Source organism: Pan paniscus, chromosome 21 (assembly GCF_029289425.2).
Source record: "Pan paniscus chromosome 21, NHGRI_mPanPan1-v2.0_pri, whole genome shotgun sequence".
NCBI classification, from domain to species: domain Eukaryota; kingdom Metazoa; phylum Chordata; class Mammalia; order Primates; family Hominidae; genus Pan; species Pan paniscus.
This window is the reverse complement of record NC_073270.2, coordinates 50035891-50053395: the sequence shown is the minus strand read 5'-3', so window position 1 is coordinate 50053395 and position 17505 is coordinate 50035891. Positions and strand designations below refer to the sequence as shown.

The 17505-nt window shown below is 46.1% G+C and overlaps 1 protein-coding gene across 1 annotated transcript; it reads left to right on the top strand.

The window, feature by feature from the left end:
- The first annotated feature begins 8720 nt into the window (after positions 1–8720).
- On the top strand, positions 8721–17133 carry FITM2 (fat storage inducing transmembrane protein 2). The gene is made up of 2 exons (XM_003825923.6): positions 8721–9034; positions 12730–17133. The coding sequence occupies exons 1-2, from the start codon at positions 8862–8864 to the stop codon at positions 13343–13345; spliced, it is 789 nt and encodes a 262-aa protein (XP_003825971.1). The 5' UTR covers positions 8721–8861; the 3' UTR covers positions 13346–17133.
- Positions 17134–17505: the final 372 nt, after the last annotated feature.

Sequence of the window (17505 nt, the reverse complement as noted above, 5' to 3'; positions counted from 1 at the left end):
GTATTTTTAGTGGAGATGGGGTTTCACCATGTTGGCCATGCTGGTCTCAAACTCCTGACCCCAAGTGATCTGCTGCCTCGGCCTCCCAAAGTGTTGGTGTTACAGGTATGAGCTACTGAACCTGGCCTAATTTTTGTTTGTTTGTTTGTTTTAAGAGATGAGGTCTAGCTGTGTTGCCCAGGCTGGTCTCGAATTCCCAGGCTCAAGCAATCCTCCCACTTTGGCCTCCCAAAGTACTGGGGTTACTGGTGTGAGCCACCACACCCAGCCCAAAAATTCTTTATGATATACTCCTTTGGGTTAAGGGAAAAAAAGAGAAAAATTCTTTATGAGAAGCATTTTAAACTTAAATTTCCTTTTACTTTAATCTTTATATATACACATACTAATTAATATATAATATATAATCATATATTAATAATACATAATAATATATATATATATAAATGTCCAACCTGGCCAAAGCACAATCATAACCTCAGATGATTTTCGTGTAACAATTCCACAAATTTAGTGATTTTATGTTTTTCAAAAACTCAAACTGCCATCAAAATAAAAAGACAAGTAAAAGTGATTTTTTAAAAACTCAAAAAGTTGTATTTGCCTAAGAGAGACTCAGAGACTACTCTTGCCAAAACAGTGACGTATATATGGAGTTTGAAATTACAGTTGGCAATAAGAAAATGTTGCTTTTTTGAGGCAGATGTATTTTGGGTTATAGTTCATTTCCACAGTAAACGTGAAGCCATGTGCTTCTGCAAAATCCAACTCTAAGAAGACTAAAATATAAAATTCTGAGCAAAGACCAAAATTCTGATTATTTGATTTTTAAAATTTAAAATTTATAAGGTGAATTTTTAGAGATTTAAAGTGCTGCTGATATTTATTTTATTAAATTTTTCTCAGCCAGGTGCAGTGGCTTGTGCCTGTAGTCCCAATATTTTGGGAGGCTGGGCAAGAGGATTGCTTGAGCCTAGGAGTTCCAGACCAGCCTGGACAACATAGTGAGACCTTGTCTCTACAAAAAAAAAAAAAAAAAAAAAAAAACTTTAAAAATTAGCCAAGCATGGTGGCACACGGTGGTGGGAGGATCATTTGAGCCCAGGAGGTGGAGGTTTCAGGAAGCCAAGATCTCACCACTGCACTCCAGCCTGGGTGACAGAGCAAGACCCTGTCTCAAAACAAACAAACAAAAAAACCACAAAAACAAAAAAAAGATTTTTCTGTTTATGAATATCTGCAACTCACTCTTCTTTAGTGAATGTGACTCACCACTATCGCAAACTTAAATTTTTACTTGCATGTTACATATGGTGATATTCTAATTCTATCATTCCTTCTTCATTTATTGAGATATTCCTTTTTTTTTCTTTGTTTTTTTTCCCGACGGAGTCTTGCTCTGTCACCCAGGCTGGAGTGCAGTGGCTCTAACTTGGCTCACTGCAACCTCTGCCTCCGAGGTTCAAGTGATTCTCCTGCCTCAGCCTCCCAAGTAGCTGGAATTACAGGCACGTGCCACCAGGCTTGGCTGATTTTTGTATTCTTAGTAGAGATGGGGTTTCACCATGTTGGCCAGGGGTTTCACCATGTCGGCCAGGCTGATCTTGAACTCTTGACCTTGTGATCCACCTGCCTCCGCCCCCCAAAGTGCTGGGATACAGGTGTGAGCCACCATGCCCAGCCATTTATTGAGATATTTCTATAAAAAGAAGCTCACCTACTGTTTGGCTGCTCAGTGGTTCAGTTCACATAGGAAAGACAGAAAAAAATTACTTGATTCTTTACTTTTGTTTACTAGTTTTCAAAATAATGAGTTGGTTCCTCTGAAAGTGGGCATTAGTTTTTAAAGTACCATTATGAACCCATGGATTTAAACCTATTTGTGTCTTTCCATTCATTGCAGTTATTATTTATGCTCAAGTTGCCCATCTTTGGCCTGTGGGAGGGTTTTCTATTGATTCCTGTGTTCTCCTGACCTTAGCAGTTTTAGAGAGCTTATGGCAACTGTTAAAATAAAAACTTTAGGCAAAATAAATTTAACAGGCTTTCTTTGAGCAAAGAATGCTTCATGAAATGGGCAGCACTCAAAACTGGAAGAGGTTCAGAGAGCTTCACTCTACTAGCTGTGTGAGCAGCAAGCTTTTACAGGCTGACCACAGAAGCAAAAAAAAGCAGAAATCACCTAATTGGCTACAACTAGGCATTTGTCTTATTTGGGTATGGTGTGATGGGAAGACCCTAGTTACACAACCAATCAGCTGGTTGGCTGTTTGTGATTGACTGAGGCTGTTTTGTTTTATTGTGGTTTTATGTCAGTTACAAGAAATGCCTCCCAGTTTTGGTTTGTTTACATAAGAGCTCTAGGCACAGAGACAACCTCAGCCTAATGACCTCCTTATTTGCTTTAACATTTCCTTGCTTTTGGTTGACAAGATGATCCAGCCTCATGTTGAATATTCTGCCTCAAACCTGGGAAACTATGTTCCTAAAGGGTGAAAAATCTGCGGTTATTAAAGAAACTCACCTATCTAAGACATTAGAAGTCCCAACATCTAGCCCAATGCTTGGTGCAGAGTAAGTAGCTAATAAATGTTAGTTGATTGAATAACTTAATGATTGTCACTTTCACTAGATTTTAAGTTCCTTGAGGTCAGAGACCATGTACTTCTTTTTTTAAAAAAAAAGTTTATTGTAAATTGACAAATTATAGTTGTATATATTTATAGGATACAAAGTGGTGTTATGATTTATGAATACAGTATGGAATAATTAAATCAAGCTAATTTACATATTCATTATCTCAAATACTTATCATCTTTCATAGCAAGAACATTTGAAATTTACTTTTAATGATTTTGAAATGTACAGTACACTATTATGCACTATATTCACCATGCCATGCAATAGCCCTCAAAAAAAATCAACTCATTCCTTCTGTCTATCTAAGGCTTTGTACCCTTTACCATCATCTCCTCATTCCCGCTTCACCCCCTAGCCTTTGGTAACCGTAATTCTGTTCTTTGCTTCTATGTGTTCAATTGTTTTATTGTTTTATTTTTTATTTTTTTGGAGGCGGAGTCTCGCTCTGTCGCCCAGGCTGGAGTGCAGTGGCACAATCTCGGCTCACTTCACCCTCCACCTCCCTGGTTCAGGTTCAAGCGATTCTCCTGCCTCAGCCTCCTGAGTAGCTGGGATTACAGGCGCCTACCACCACGCCGGGCTAATTTTTGTATTTTTAGTAGAGACAGGGTTTCACCATGTTGGTCAGGCTGGTCTTGAACTCCTGACCTTGGGTGATCCGCCTGCCTCGGCCTCCCAAAGTGTTGGGATTACAGGCGTGAGCCACCATGCCCGGCCGTGTTGGATTGTTTTAGATTCCACATATAAGTATTGTCTTTGTCCACAAGGTATGTGTCTTTGTGTCTTTGTGTCTTTGTGTGGCGCAGTCTCAGCTCACTGCAACCTCCACCTCCCGGGTTCAAGTGATTCTCCTGCCTCAGCCTGCTGAGTAGCTGGGACTACAGGCGTGTGCGACCACACCCAGCTCATTTTTGTATTTTTAGTAGAGTCAGGTTTTACCATGTTGGCCAGGCTGGTCTCGATCTCCGGACCTCAGGTGATCCTCTCGCCTCCGCCTCTCAAAGTGCTGGGATTACAGGCGTGAGCCACCACGTCCAGCCATAAAACTATTTCTATATTCCTATTAGCATATATATTTGCTTATACACTATATAAATTTTTATGTGTGTACTAGGCCACAACCAGTGATTTGTTGATAAAAGTTTAACTATTGGCCGAGCGCGGTGGCTCACGCCTATAATCCCAGCACTTTGGGAGGCTGAGGCGGGCAGATCACGAGGTCAGGAGATCGAGACCATCCTGGCTAACACGGTGAAACCCCGTCTCTACTAAAAATACAAAAAATCAGCGGGGAGTGGTGGCAGGCGCCTGTAGTCCCAGCTGCTCAGAGGCCGAAGCAGGAGAATGGCGTGAACCCGGGAGGCGGAGCTTGCAGAGAGCCGAGATCGCCGCCACTGTACTCCAGCCTGGGCGACAGAGGGAGACTCTGTCTCAAAAAAAAAAAAAAAAAAAAAAGTTTAACTATTAAGGCCAGGCGTGGTGGCTCACACCTGCCAACATGGTAAAACCCCATCCGTACTAAAAATACAAAAATTATCCAGGTGTGGTGGTGCATGTCTGTAATCCCAGCTACTTAGGAGGCTGAGGCAGGAGAATCGCTTGAACCTGGGAGGTGGAGGTTGCGGTGAGCCGAGATCATGCCACTGCGCTCCAGCCTGGGAGACAAAGCAAGACCCTGTCTCAAAAAAATAAAAAATAAAAAAGGTTTACTATTGGCTCTCTAGGGAAACATGTATAAGCATATACCTACCTATGTTTATTATAAATGTTTCTTAATGTGTAGCACATTATTTACAAATAATAAAATATATGGCCAGGCTTGGTGGCTTACACCTGTAATCCCAGCAATTTAGGAGGTTGAGATGTGCAGATTGCTTGAGCCCAGGAGTTTGAGACCAGCCTGGGCAACATGGCAAAACCACATCTGTACCAAAAAATGTACAAAAATTAGCCAGAGGTGATGGCTGATTTAGTCCGCCTGTAGTCCCAGCTACTCAGGATGCTGAGGTGGGAGGATCACTTGAGCCCAGGAGATTAAGGCTGCAGTGAGCCATAATCACACCACTGCACTCCAGCCTGGGCAACAGAGTGAGAACTTGTCTCAAAAAAAAAAAAAAAGAAAGAAAGAAAGAAAAGAAATATATAAATACTCTTTGTTATAACTATAGCTAATTGATTCTCACAGAATGCTTTTATTGATTTTTGTTGGATTCTTGTAACCATAGGCAACCTGTGGTTTCAATTCAACCATGTTTTGACAAATGGAGTTGACTCTCAATGTAGACAAACCAAATAAATCCCTGATTTGTAGCACCTGCCAATTTCCATAGTGTAAATACTCCCCCTGTGGCTGATTTCAAGTTCTCAATGTGACATCACTGAATAGATTTGGGAAGAGTTGTGCAGGAGCTTACCATACAGGAACAATAGATGTAAGTTACCCCAAGAGCATAGATAATAATAAAACATAGTAAAATAATTAGTAACTAATGAGTTTTGAGTATTTTCAGTTTGTTTTTTTATATATGTAACTTTTTTTTTTTTTTTGAGAGAGGATTTTGCTCTGTTACTCAGGCTAGAGAGCAGTGGCATGATCACAGCTTACTGCAGCCTCAGTCTCCTGGGCTCAAGCCATCCTCCCACCTCAGCCTCCTGAGTAGCTGGGGCTGCAGGCACACACCACCATGTTTGGCTAATTTTCGTATTTTTTGTAGAGATGGGATCTCCCTATGTTACCCAGGCTGGTCTGGAACTCCTGGGCTTAAGCGATTCACCTGTCTTGGCCTCCCAAAGTGCTGGGATTACAGGGGTGAGCCAACAGGCCCAGGCCCTATAATGCAGTTCTTAATATGGCTGTGTTTGACAATCACCCCGCAAAAGTTCTGAAAATTTAATCATCAGCTCTTGCAGGCTGGTATGAGTTGACTACAGCATATCATTTCACTCAGAACATAAATATGTATTTCCCAATACTGATTCAATTTTTTTAAAATACAAAAACTTCTCTAGAGACCTGCAACAATTTTTTTAGGCTGAGTTTAACCCAGTCTTCAAAAATCTCCAGCCATGGTGGCCAAGCGTGGTGGCTCATGCCTGTAATCCCAGCACTTTGGATGCTGAGGCAGGAGGATTGCTTGAGGCCAGGAGTTCAAGGCTACAGTGAGCTATGATAGCACCACTGCCCTCCAGCCTGGGAGTGCAGAGCAAGATCCTGTCTCAAAAAAAAAAAAAAAAAAAAAAGAAAAAGAAAAAGAAAAAAAGAAAAGGGAAAATGGAAGGAAGGAAGGAAGGGAGGGAAAGAAAACTCTCCAGGAATGAAACTGCAGTTTCAAAGGAAACAAACCCATTTCCTTTCTCAAAAATACAAATCCTGAACCTTTCAGAAGGTACTCTTTGGACAGTCCCTCGGGGTGATATTTAGTGTTTATATTCACTGAGCAGTCTTTCCCTCCTTCTTGGGTTGGGGGACGTATCTGGATTTTCTTTGGAGGAACCACACAGCTAATAAGGAGGAGAACCGGCACTCAAACCCAGCATCCCTGCTCTTAATTCTTATGCTGTTTGCTAAGGAAAGCCACAGTAATTGAGCACCTGACAAACTCAAGGAGACAGAGATGGTATCAGATACTATTTACAAGCTGCCTTCATAAATAACACCTTTCTGGCTATGTAGTTTTTATTCCCAATCATGAAATGCCAAATTGGTATAATTATCACTATATTTTATTTTTTAAACCAAGCATTCTGAAGGCCTGGAAGCATCTTGCTATATAAGAACTCTAATCAGATAAATGCAATTTACAGATATGAAGGTCATCTTAAGATGGTTTTAAGGAATTATTATTTTCATTAATTTGTTGATTCTCTGCATGAGACTATAAACATTAGTCCATTGTAGGCATAAATCAGGCTAACATTTCCCAGTGTGGTAGCTGTCCTTGGTATAGAGACACAAAATTATTTTGGGCAGCTAGTGATGATGAATATTTCGATAGAAATTTTTCTTTGGGCCGGCTGTGGTGGCTCATGCCTGTAATCCCAGCACTTTGAGAGGCAGAGGCAGGAAGATCACTTGAGGCTAGGAGTTGGAGACCAGCCTGGTCAACATGGCGAAACCCTGTCTCTGCTAAAAATACAAAAAAATTAGCCAGGTGTGGTGGCATGTGCCTGTAGTCCCAGCTGCTTGGGAGGGTGAGGCAGGAGACTACCTTGAACCCGGGAGGCAGAGGTTACAGTGAGCCAAGATCAAAATAGCTTGGCCTCCCAAAGTGCTGGGATTACAGGCGTGAGCCACCACGTCTGGCCTAAAATTCCCATCTCTTGATATGACTATATATGTGTGTATTGGCTGGGTTTGTGGCTTTTGGAATAAACTTCTGTTGTTTAAAACGAGTTTAGGGTTGGGCACGGTGGCTCGCGCCTGTAATCCTAGCACTTTGGGAGGCCGAGGCAGGAGGATCACTGGAGCCCAGGAGTTCGAGATCAACCTGGGCAACATAGTGAGACCCCATCTCTATTTAAAACTAAAGAAAAAAAAAGGAATAAAAATAAACTGAGTTTATAGTAATTTATTAGAGCTGCCACAGGAAACTAACATTGGGGTAAGGGAATGAGTCCAAGGTTGGGAACTGAAATAGACACCCAGCCCTAACCAGGGGTGAGGGGTTAGCTTTGTGATAAACTGAGCAACTGAGTCTCCAACAACTTCATGTGATCTCCCCATTAACCCCCAGCATCCAGCATTTTCATCCAACAGGCATAGATAGCTGTTTTGTGTTTCTTTGTGTGCTTTTTAAGACGGTCTCGCTCCGTGGCCCAGGCTGGAGTGCAATGGGACCATCACAGCTCACTGCAACCTCAAATTCCTGGGCTCAAGCAATCCTCCCACCTCAGCCTCCTGAGTAGCTGGGACCACAGGCCTGAGCCACCAAGTCAGCTAGTTTTTAAAATTATTTCTTATAGATACTGAGTTTCACTGTGTTGCCCAGGTGAAAATAAGTTTAGAAATTTAAACTTTAAATGTAATAATTGCACCAGGTGAGATGGCTCACTCCTGTAATCTCAGCACTTTGGGAGGTGAAGGCTGGCAGATCACTTGAGGTCAAGATTTGGAGAGGTCAGATCACTTGAGGTCAGGAGTTGGTCAGCCTGGCCGACATGGTGAAACCCCATCTCTACTAAAAATACAAAAATTAGCTGGGTGTGGTGGTGCATGCCTGTAATCCCAGCTACTCGGGAGGCTGAGGCAGGAGAATCGCTTGAACCTGGGAGGCAGAGGCCTGCAGTGAGCTGAGATCGCGCCACTGCATTCCAGCCTGGGCAACAGAGCGAGGCTATGTCTCTAAATAAATTAATTATATTAATTAATTAATTTAATAACTGCAGAGCGTGGTGGCTCACACTTGTAATTGCAGCATTTTAGGAAGCCGAGGCAGGAGGATCGCTTGAGCCCAGGAGTTTGAGACCAGCCTCGACAACGAAGCAAAGCCCTGTCTCTACAGAAATAAAAATAAAAAAAATTAGCCAGGTGTGGTGGTGCCCGCCTGTGGTCCCAGCTACTCGGGAGGCTGAGGTGGGAGTATTGCTTGAGACCAGAAATTTGAGGTTGCTGTGAGCTGCGACGGTGCCATTGCACTCCAGCCTGGGCGACAGAGAGGGACCCCCCTCTCTAACTAATAAACAAATAAATACAATAATTATTCCTAAGGAAACTTCATCTCATGTCCTGTGCCAACGTAATGAACCCCTGAGCTCATAAACTAGCTTTTGGGAAAGGTTGATCTCCTCTTGTCTCTCGCATTTTACAGATGAGAAAACTAAGGCTCAGATGGCAGAGGTGTCTCCGAGGCTCCAAGAAAGATCAAATGATGCTGTGACTACTGCTCCAATTCTCCAGGGCTACATTTATCCTCTTCCAGCCTCCAGCAAATACTTTCACAAGCGCTTTTTCCCAGACCAGAGCAAGACGCGGAGGCTCGGGGAGAGGGGGCGGCCAGGAGAGCGCAGAGGAGACGAGCGAGTTCGGGGACCGACACGCGCCAGAGGCAGCAGCGGCCACGAGGGGGAGCGCGCGGGCTCCGGAGCCCAAGCACGCCTCAAGCTGTGGGACTCGCGGGCAGTGCGCATGCGCTCGAAGGGAGGTGGAGGCGCAGGTCCGGGCGAAGGGCGATACGGTGGCCGAGAGGGCACGGAGAGGAAGACGGTGGCTGACGAGATCCGGCATGGAGCATCTGGAGCGCTGCGAGTGGTTGTTGCGGGGGACGCTGGTGCGGGCGGCCGTGCGGCGCTACCTGCCCTGGGCCCTGGTGGCCTCCATGCTGGCGGGCTCCCTCCTCAAGGAGTTGTCCCCGTTGCCCGAGAGCTACCTCAGCAACAAGCGCAACGTCCTCAACGTGTGAGTGCACCCCGGTCCTCCGCTGTCCCCGCCCGAGCCGGCCCGCTGTCGCCTCGCCCAGAGAAGCCGGTGCTAGCTGCCGTGGTGGACGAGTCATTGGAGGGGAGACCCTCCTCCTAGCCGTGACAGCAGCATCTGCACGCGTGTCACGCCTGGGAGGCCCCGGGGTAGCTGGTGTCACTAGCAGTTCGTGTTTGCAGACCCACTTTGGGCAGCATGAGCTTGACTGGGCAGGTGGTGACAAGCGGGGTCGTGTGTGTCTCTGTATATGTAGGGGTGTGGAATGGGGTGGGGATGAACCAGCCCATGTCACCACTCCCCCGCCTCCCCTTGGAGTTAGGAGCTGACCCCTGCCCTGTTTGGGAGATGCCATCTCACCTCTGTCCTGCCTGCCTGTGGCAGACCCCGCGCAGACCCCACCCTGCGTCAGATCAGATCCCTCCAGCGCGTGACAGAATCCCTTTACGACCTGTGGAAGAGCCTCGCCCCAGCCTGTGACAGGCAGAGCCCCCGCCTGTGAGATACTCACAGAGGGCTGGAACCCCCTAGTCTGTGCCCTTTCCCCTGGATCTCCTTGGATCATCTCAGCCACTCAGAATGCATGGCAGTGGCCCAGAAAAGCAATCCCAGCTGGGCGCTTTGAGACATCTCCTTAACTCCACCCATCCACTCCTTTGCTTGCTTGCTTTTTTCAAAACTCCCGGTTAGTAAGTTTATTGCACAAAAACTCTGTTGCGGCCATAAAGGGAAACTCTGAAAGATAAAACTGCTCCCTTGATGTGAGCCTAAGTGTTTTCCAGAATAAGTGTCTCTGGCGTGTCCTGAAAGTCAGCCCAACTTTGGTTATCTGCTTAAAACCCTGGTTCCTTTCACAGGCAGCTTCCTCAAATGCCTGACGGGTCTTGGCTCTGGCAAGATCTTCCTTATCAGTCCCAGTGAAGATTTTAGTGACAGGCCTGGGGGTGGTGCCTGAGAATCCATTGGAACCTAGAGAAAAGTCCTTCTGTCCTTGGTCCACCTTCCTTCGTCACCCACCCTGAGAGGCTGGGCTAAGAATAGATCATGAGAGTGGTAGTGGCCCCAAGTCTCTGTCCTGGGTTTAGGTCAGCCACCTTTCGTGAACACTGGGGAGGCGGACAAGGCAGCTGCTGCTTCCTCTGGCCTAGGTGAGCTGGGAGCCAAGTGGCCTGGCTGACAACACACCCCTGTTGTTTGAAGGTAGCCATGGATCCTGGAGTTTTGTTCCAAGCCTCTGTGCTGATTAATGAGAGGGAACTAGTGAATCCTGGGATATAGAAGGGACCTTAAAAATCATTTGGTCCTCTCAGCTCTGTTTGATAGCTGAAGAAACTGAGGCCTGGAAAGGTAGGAGGTATAGTAAGTTAAGTAAGAGTGAAGATTTGAACCCCGGTCTTTTGGCTTAAAGTAAGACCTTGTTGCAAGACTGTTTCTGCCGTTAGGAAAGAACCAGGCTGGGCGCAGTGGCTCACACCTGTAATCCAGGCACTTTGGGAGGCCAAGGCAGGTGGATCACTTGAGGTCAGGAGTTCAAGACCAGCCTGGCCAACGTGGTGAAACCCCATCTCTACTAAGAATACAAAAATTAGCCTGGCGTGGTGGTGCGTGCCTGTAATTCCAACTACTGAGGAGGCTGAGGCAAGAGAATCACTTGAACCTGGGAGGCGGAGGTTGCAGTGAGCTGAGATCATGCCACTGCATTCCAGCCTGGATGGCAGAGTGAGACTTCGTCTCAAAATAAATAAATAAATAAAAATACAAATACAAAAATTAGCCGAGTGTGGTGGTAGGTGCCTGTAATCCCAGCTACTCCGGAGGCTGAGGCAGGAGAATTGCTTGAACCCGGGAGGCGGAGGTTGCAGTGAGCCAAGATCGTGCCACTGCACTCCTGGGTAATAAGAGTGAAAACTCTGTCTCAAAAAAAAAAAAATCATTTGGTCCCCCCAGCTCTGTTTAATAGCTGAAGAAACTGAGGGCTGGAGAGGTAGGAGGTATAATAAGTTAAGTCAGAGTCAAGGGTTGAACCCGTGTCTTTGGCTTAAAGTAAAGCTCATTGTTGTAAGACTGTTTCTGCCATTAGGAAAGAACCAGGCCAGGTGCATGGCTCATACCTATAATCCCAGCACTTTGGGAGGCTGAGGCAGGATAATTGCTTGAGGCCTGGAGTTCAAGGCCAGTGTGGGCAACATAGCAAGGCCCCATCTCCACAAAAATAATAATTAAAAAAAATTAGCCAGGCACATTGGTACACACCTGTAATCCCAGCTATTTGTGAGGCTGAGGCAGGAGGATTGCTTGAGCCCAGGAGTTTGAGGCTGCAGTGAGGTGTGATTGTGCCACTGCACGCAAGCCTGGGGGACAGAGTGAGATCCTGTCTCAGAAAAATAAAAAATAAAAAACCACATATGGTATGGGAGAAACAGCATGAGTCTGGGGGCTATCCAAACCGTGGTTTAATCTGTGCATGCTGGTTGTGTGAGTGTGACCCTGGCAAGGTACTGAACTTTTCTGAGCCTTAGATTTCTTGTCTATAAAATGGAACAATGGCACCTTCCTCCCAGGGTAAATGTGAGTGCTCTATGGGAAAGTGAATGTGTGTGAAAGCTCCTGGCATTTGGTAAATGCTCAGTTATTATTATTTATTTATATTATTTTCCTAAGTAAATAACATAGTGCTTAAGACGACAGATCCTGGATTTGAATCCTGGCTCCTCCACTTCTGGCCTCCACTTTTGGTGTGGCACTTCCCTCTGTCTCAGTTTTCTTCTCTGTTAAAGACAGATATTAACAGTACTTAACTCATAGAGTTGTTTTTTTTCGTTTGTTTTGTTTTGTTTTTGAGATGGAGTCTCGCTCTGTCGCCCAGGCTGGACTGCAGTGGCACAATCTCGGCTCACTGCAAGCTCCGCCTCCCGGGTTCACGCCATTCTCCTGCCTCAGCCTCCCAAGTAGCTGGGACTACAGGCGCCCGCCACCACGCCTGGCTAATTTTTTGTATTTTTAGTAGAGACAGGGTTTCACCATGTTAGCCAGGATGGTCTCGATCTCCTGACCTCGTGATCTGCCCACCTCGGCCTCCCAAACTGCTGGGATTACAGGCGTGAGCCACCGCGCCCGGCCAACTCATAGAGTTGTTAATGGATTACCTGGTTAATACATTTAAAGTACTTACACAGGGGTGGGGTAGGGGAGGAGGGGAGGGCTGGGCACAGTGGCTCATGCCTGTAATCCCAGGACTTTGGGAGGCCAAGGTGGCCGGAGCATTTGAGGCCAGGAGTTCGAGACCAGCCTGGCCAACATGGTAAAACCCCCTCTCTACTAAAAATACAAAAATTAGCCAGGCGGGGTGATGCGCACCTGTAATCCCAGCTACTTGGGAGGCTGAGGCAGGAGGATTGCTTGAACCCGGGAGGCGGAGGTTGCAGTGAGCTGAGATTGCGCCACTGCACTCCAGCCCGAGTGACAGAGCGAGACTCTGTCTCAAAAATAAATAAATAAATAAAGTACTTAGTAAGTGAAGTATATGGTAAGTACTTAAAACATGATAGTTGCTATGAGCTGTAGCTTTGATCAGTTTTCTCATTTTCCCTCCCCTGACAGTGTAGAGACCTGAGTCCTGACATGGTGTCCTCTCCACCGTGTTCCCTCTCTTCACTTCCACTTTCCTCCTCTGTCAGGTATTTTGTCAAAGTGGCCTGGGCCTGGACGTTCTGTCTCCTCCTGCCTTTCATTGCCCTCACCAACTACCATCTGACCGGCAAGGCTGGCTTGGTCCTGCGGCGGCTGAGCACCCTGCTTGTGGGCACGGCCATCTGGTACATCTGCACCTCCATCTTCTCCAACATCGAACACTACACGGGCAGCTGCTACCAGTCCCCAGCCCTGGAGGGGGTCAGAAAGGAACACCAGAGCAAGCAGCAGTGCCACCAGGAAGGGGGCTTTTGGCATGGCTTTGACATCTCAGGTCACTCCTTCCTGCTGACCTTCTGCGCCCTCATGATTGTAGAAGAGATGTCTGTGCTGCATGAGGTGAAGACGGACCGAAGCCACTGCCTCCACACCGCCATCACCACCCTGGTTGTGGCCCTGGGCATTCTGACTTTCATCTGGGTGTTGATGTTTCTGTGCACAGCTGTTTATTTCCACAACTTGTCCCAGAAGGTGTTTGGCACCTTGTTTGGTTTGCTGAGCTGGTACGGGACATACGGGTTTTGGTATCCGAAAGCCTTTTCCCCAGGACTTCCTCCCCAGAGCTGTAGTTTGAATTTGAAGCAAGATAGTTACAAGAAATAAAAGAGTAACAGAGGGGGGACAGAAGGACAATGGCTAATCTATTTTTCAAATATATATTTTACTTAGTTATTTGGCTAAATTATTGATCCTACTTCAGAGGGAAAGTGTACCAGGCAGTTTTGGTGGGTGGTGCTGAAGTCTGGGGAGTGAGTTTAGTCTTCAGACTATTCTTGGCGACATCACCAGTGTTGCAAGCACCACCATTCCCAGTTAGGCACTTTTTGTCCCTGGTAAGACTTGACCTTTATCTGGAACACTCCTTTTGTCCCTAGAGTGGGGACCTAAGGCTCAGCAAAAGGGCAGAATCAGGAAAGCCTTTATGGTGTGGCTAAAGGAGTGGCCAGAGCCTTGGGACTCCTTTGCTGCCTTCTCCCTGGTTCCAGTTGTCTTTAGATTTTCACGGCTCTTACTGCTGTTACTTAACAGTATTTTCCAGCCAGGCATGGTGGTTCACACCTCTAATCCCTGCACTTTGGGAGGCCGAGGCAGGCGGATCACCTGAGATCGGGAGTTCGAGACCAGCCTGTCCAACATGGCGAACCTCGTCTCTTCTAAAAATACAAAAATTAGCTGGGTGTGGTGGCACATGCCTGTAATCCCAGCTACTCAGGAGGCTGAGGCAGGAGAATTGCTTGGACCTAGGAGGTGGAGGTTGCAGTGAGCCGAGATCGCACCACTGCACTCCAGCCTGGGTGGCAGAGCAGACTCCATCTCAAAAAAGAAAAAACAAAACAAAACAGTATTTCCTGCTGGTCAGTTTTGCATAGGCATCTATTTCAGGCAGGGTTTTTTTCTTTTTTTCGAGTTGGAGTTTTGCTCTTGTTGCCCAGGCTGGGGTGCAATGGCCCGATCTCGGCTCACTGCAACCTCCACCTCCCAGGTTCAAGCGATTCTCCTGCCTCAGCCTCCCGAGTAGCTGGGATTACAGGCATGCGTCACCACGCCAGGCTAATTTTGTATTTTTAGTAGAGATGGGGTTTCTCCGTGTTGGTCAGGCTGGTCTCAAACTCCTGACCGCAGGTGATCCGCCTGCCTCGGCCTCCCAAAGTGCTGGGATTACAGGCATGAGCCACCACACCCAGCTCAGGCAGGGTTCTTTATAAAAACACCCCGATGCCTGAAGGACACTCTCTGGTTGTAATATTTGTTTCATCCATGAAGTGTTTAAATATTGCAACTGACTTGCGATTAGCCGCCAAAACAGGCCCTTTTAGATGCAGTGCCTCTCCGACCAAGTATTGGACGATTCATACGTAATGGACTATGATCATTTTCTGTCCATGTTTTCTATTACTATATGCTGGTTTTTTTGGAGCAATAAGATTACTTTTTTTCTGTCCTATTTTGAGCGAATCCTTTACAGTTTTTGATAAGAACTATGATATTTGTTCTTTGTTGATAAAACTCCTGAAAATAACTCACAAGGCCAGTGCTGCACTCTGGCACATGTAGGTTGTTTTGAGGGTTTGTTGGTTGGTTGGTTGGCTGGTTGATTGGTTGGTTGGTTTAGAACACTAATGTACTTGTTATGAACCAAACTCTGGGCTTACAGTCTTAAATTCCACCTCATGGGGCTGTTTTCTCTGTTAGCAATGAAACCTGGGCCAGGTGTAGTGGCTCACACCTATAATCCTGGCACTTTGGGAGGCTGAGGTGGGAGGATTACTGGAGCCCAGGAGTTTGAGACCAGCCTGGGCAACATAGTGAGACCCTGGTTTCTATAAATAAATAAGATAATCAAACCAGAAAGCAGGCATTTTAGTAACAACCTGTTGAATTTTAAGGTGAATCAAGGTAATTTTGCAGAATGCGTTCTTGCACCGAAATGTCCCTGACCACATATCAGTGGTATAGACTGAACAGTGTGCTTCAGGGTCATGTGCTGAGTGCACTGATCACTCTGCTGTGGCCCAGGGCATCTGTACCTTTTGGACAAGATTATGATCATTCAGAAGTGAAGTAAAATGCCTCCCTCTGATGGCAAAAAGCCAACCTGTTTGCAAAATCACCCTTATTGAAGGGTGGCATGGCTGTGGTCCCTCCCTCCTGTTACTTGCATCACCAACCAAACTAAACCAAACCATACCTGGGCCTGTTCAGCTGGACTTGAAATCAGTTTCCTTTTTCTCTCCCCTTTGCAGCACTTTTCAGTTTCCAGCTTTGTCATTCTGTGGCCTTTGCTGTGACAATGCTGGGAAGGGTTAGAAATCCTGTCACCTCCATCCACAAAGGCACAGTTCCACGCCCTGTGATAAGATATCCCCTCTTCTCTCCCAGACTGTCTCCTTAAGCCTTTCAAACTGAGCCCCTTGCTGTTGGGGTAATCACCCTTAAGGCCGCCTTGATGCCCCTCTCTCCAATCAAGTCCAATAGTAGCATTAACTGAGAAGCACTACACCTGACTGGCTTCACTGAAGCTTAAGTGGATGAGGATGAATCTTCGGTGTAAAATCTTTTACTATAAGGATATATTTTAAATATTTCATATCCCATCAAGTTGGAGGTTAATTTTATCCATCACAATGAGTCATGATTTGTTGCACCCAAAAGGAGCAGAAACACAGGTGATGAGATATGGGAGGTGGCACCATGGTGCTTTGGAGGCGTTGGTAAGATGTGACCCTCTGTTGCCTATGCCCATAAACCAGTGGTGGGAGTGGCCATGGAGTAGATGGCAGGGGCTTGTTGAAGGGATTGAAAGCTCTCCTAGGCTAGGCATGGTGGCTCACACCTGTAATCCTAGCACTTTGGGAGGCCGAGATGGGAGGATCACTTGAGGTTGGGCCAGCCTAGCCAACATGATAAAACCCCGTCTCGACTAAAAATACAAAAATTAGCCAGGTGTGGTGGTACATGCCTGTAATCCCAGCTACTCCGGAGGCTGGGGCAGGAGAATCGCTTGAACCCAGGAGGCAGAGGTTGCAGTGAGCTAGGATCACGCCACTGCACTCCAGCCTGAGCGACAGAGTGAGACTCTGTCTCAAAAAAAAAAAAAGGCTCTCCAAAGTGTCATGTTCAGCACCAAAAGGGAATAGGCACAGGGTGACCCCAGAAGTTCATTTGTGACACTTAAATCTCCAGATATTTATCCCACGTGGGTCTGATGCGGGCTCAGCACTAAATTAACTGTATGTGGAAAGTGTCAATTGCAGAGCCTTCTGTATCGATGAGGCTTCCGCCACTTGTCCATGCTTAGCCCCCTTGCCTCTTCCTTGGGAGCATGCTTTCTATTCCTATGTGAAACAGTCTGACATAAGTGAAAGGATTTGGGCTCAAGCAAACATGAGATGTGGGTTCATATCTTGGCACCACTCCTGATAGCTGTGTGATCATGGCAAACCTTGTTTTCATCGTCTGTCAGGTGGAGATGAAGAGAAATGGTGCATGTAAAGTGCTCAGCATCTGTGCTTAGCAGGCCATAGTCTCCCTGCCTCCTTTTTCTTGAGTAAGCCTTTAGAACTTTCTGACTCCTCTAGAGAAGGCAGAGAAACGAATATATTTTGGGTGCCATTTGGAGTCTGGGTCTTTTGTTAAAATTGTCCTGTATTATGTTGAAAAGTGTCGGTTACCCCCAGGCTCTGGGGGCATCTGTGATCATAGAATACTGCCATGCTTATTTTGCCTTTCTATGTTGAGATTAATTCACTGACGCCTCATTTTCCACGTGCATCTGTCATAGTCTGGGTACCAGATTGTATTTAGAGAATGGCTCTTGCCACTGTTATGTACACACAGATCGTGTGTGTAAACAAGCAAATTAAAGTAAACTGAGATAATGAAATCCCATATTTCAGCATTTTGTGTGTTCTTGTCTAATACTCTTAAGGAAGTGCAGAGCCCAGTAAACCTCAGCGCACTTTGTGAAAGTAGGTAATTCTTTCTCAATTTAACTTGTCATATACAGGTTATTTTATGGCTAGAGTTGCTCCTGTTTTTCCCCGTATGTCTTGTAATATAAATGCATGTTCAGACATGTATTTCTTAGCTTGACTTACTCCTTCCCTGTGTGCCACCTTCATGTCTTACAGTCCTGAGGTCAGGATCAGCCAGACTTGGGAGCAGTTCTCTTGGTAAAAAGTGAAGTAGGCCTCACAGAAGCAACACTGAAGAGCACTTTCAAAGTTTACTCAGATGAGGTCACCTTTGCAAGTGCTTTGTAG

Coding starts and splice junctions, on each gene's coding strand:
- FITM2 (XM_003825923.6), top strand. CDS start 8,862: ATGGAGCATCTGGAGCGCTGCGAGTGGTTGTTGCGGGGGACGCTGGTG. Junction 9,035..12,729: donor AAGCGCAACGTCCTCAACGT/GTGAGTGCACCC, acceptor CTCCTCTGTCAG/GTATTTTGTCAAAGTGGCCT.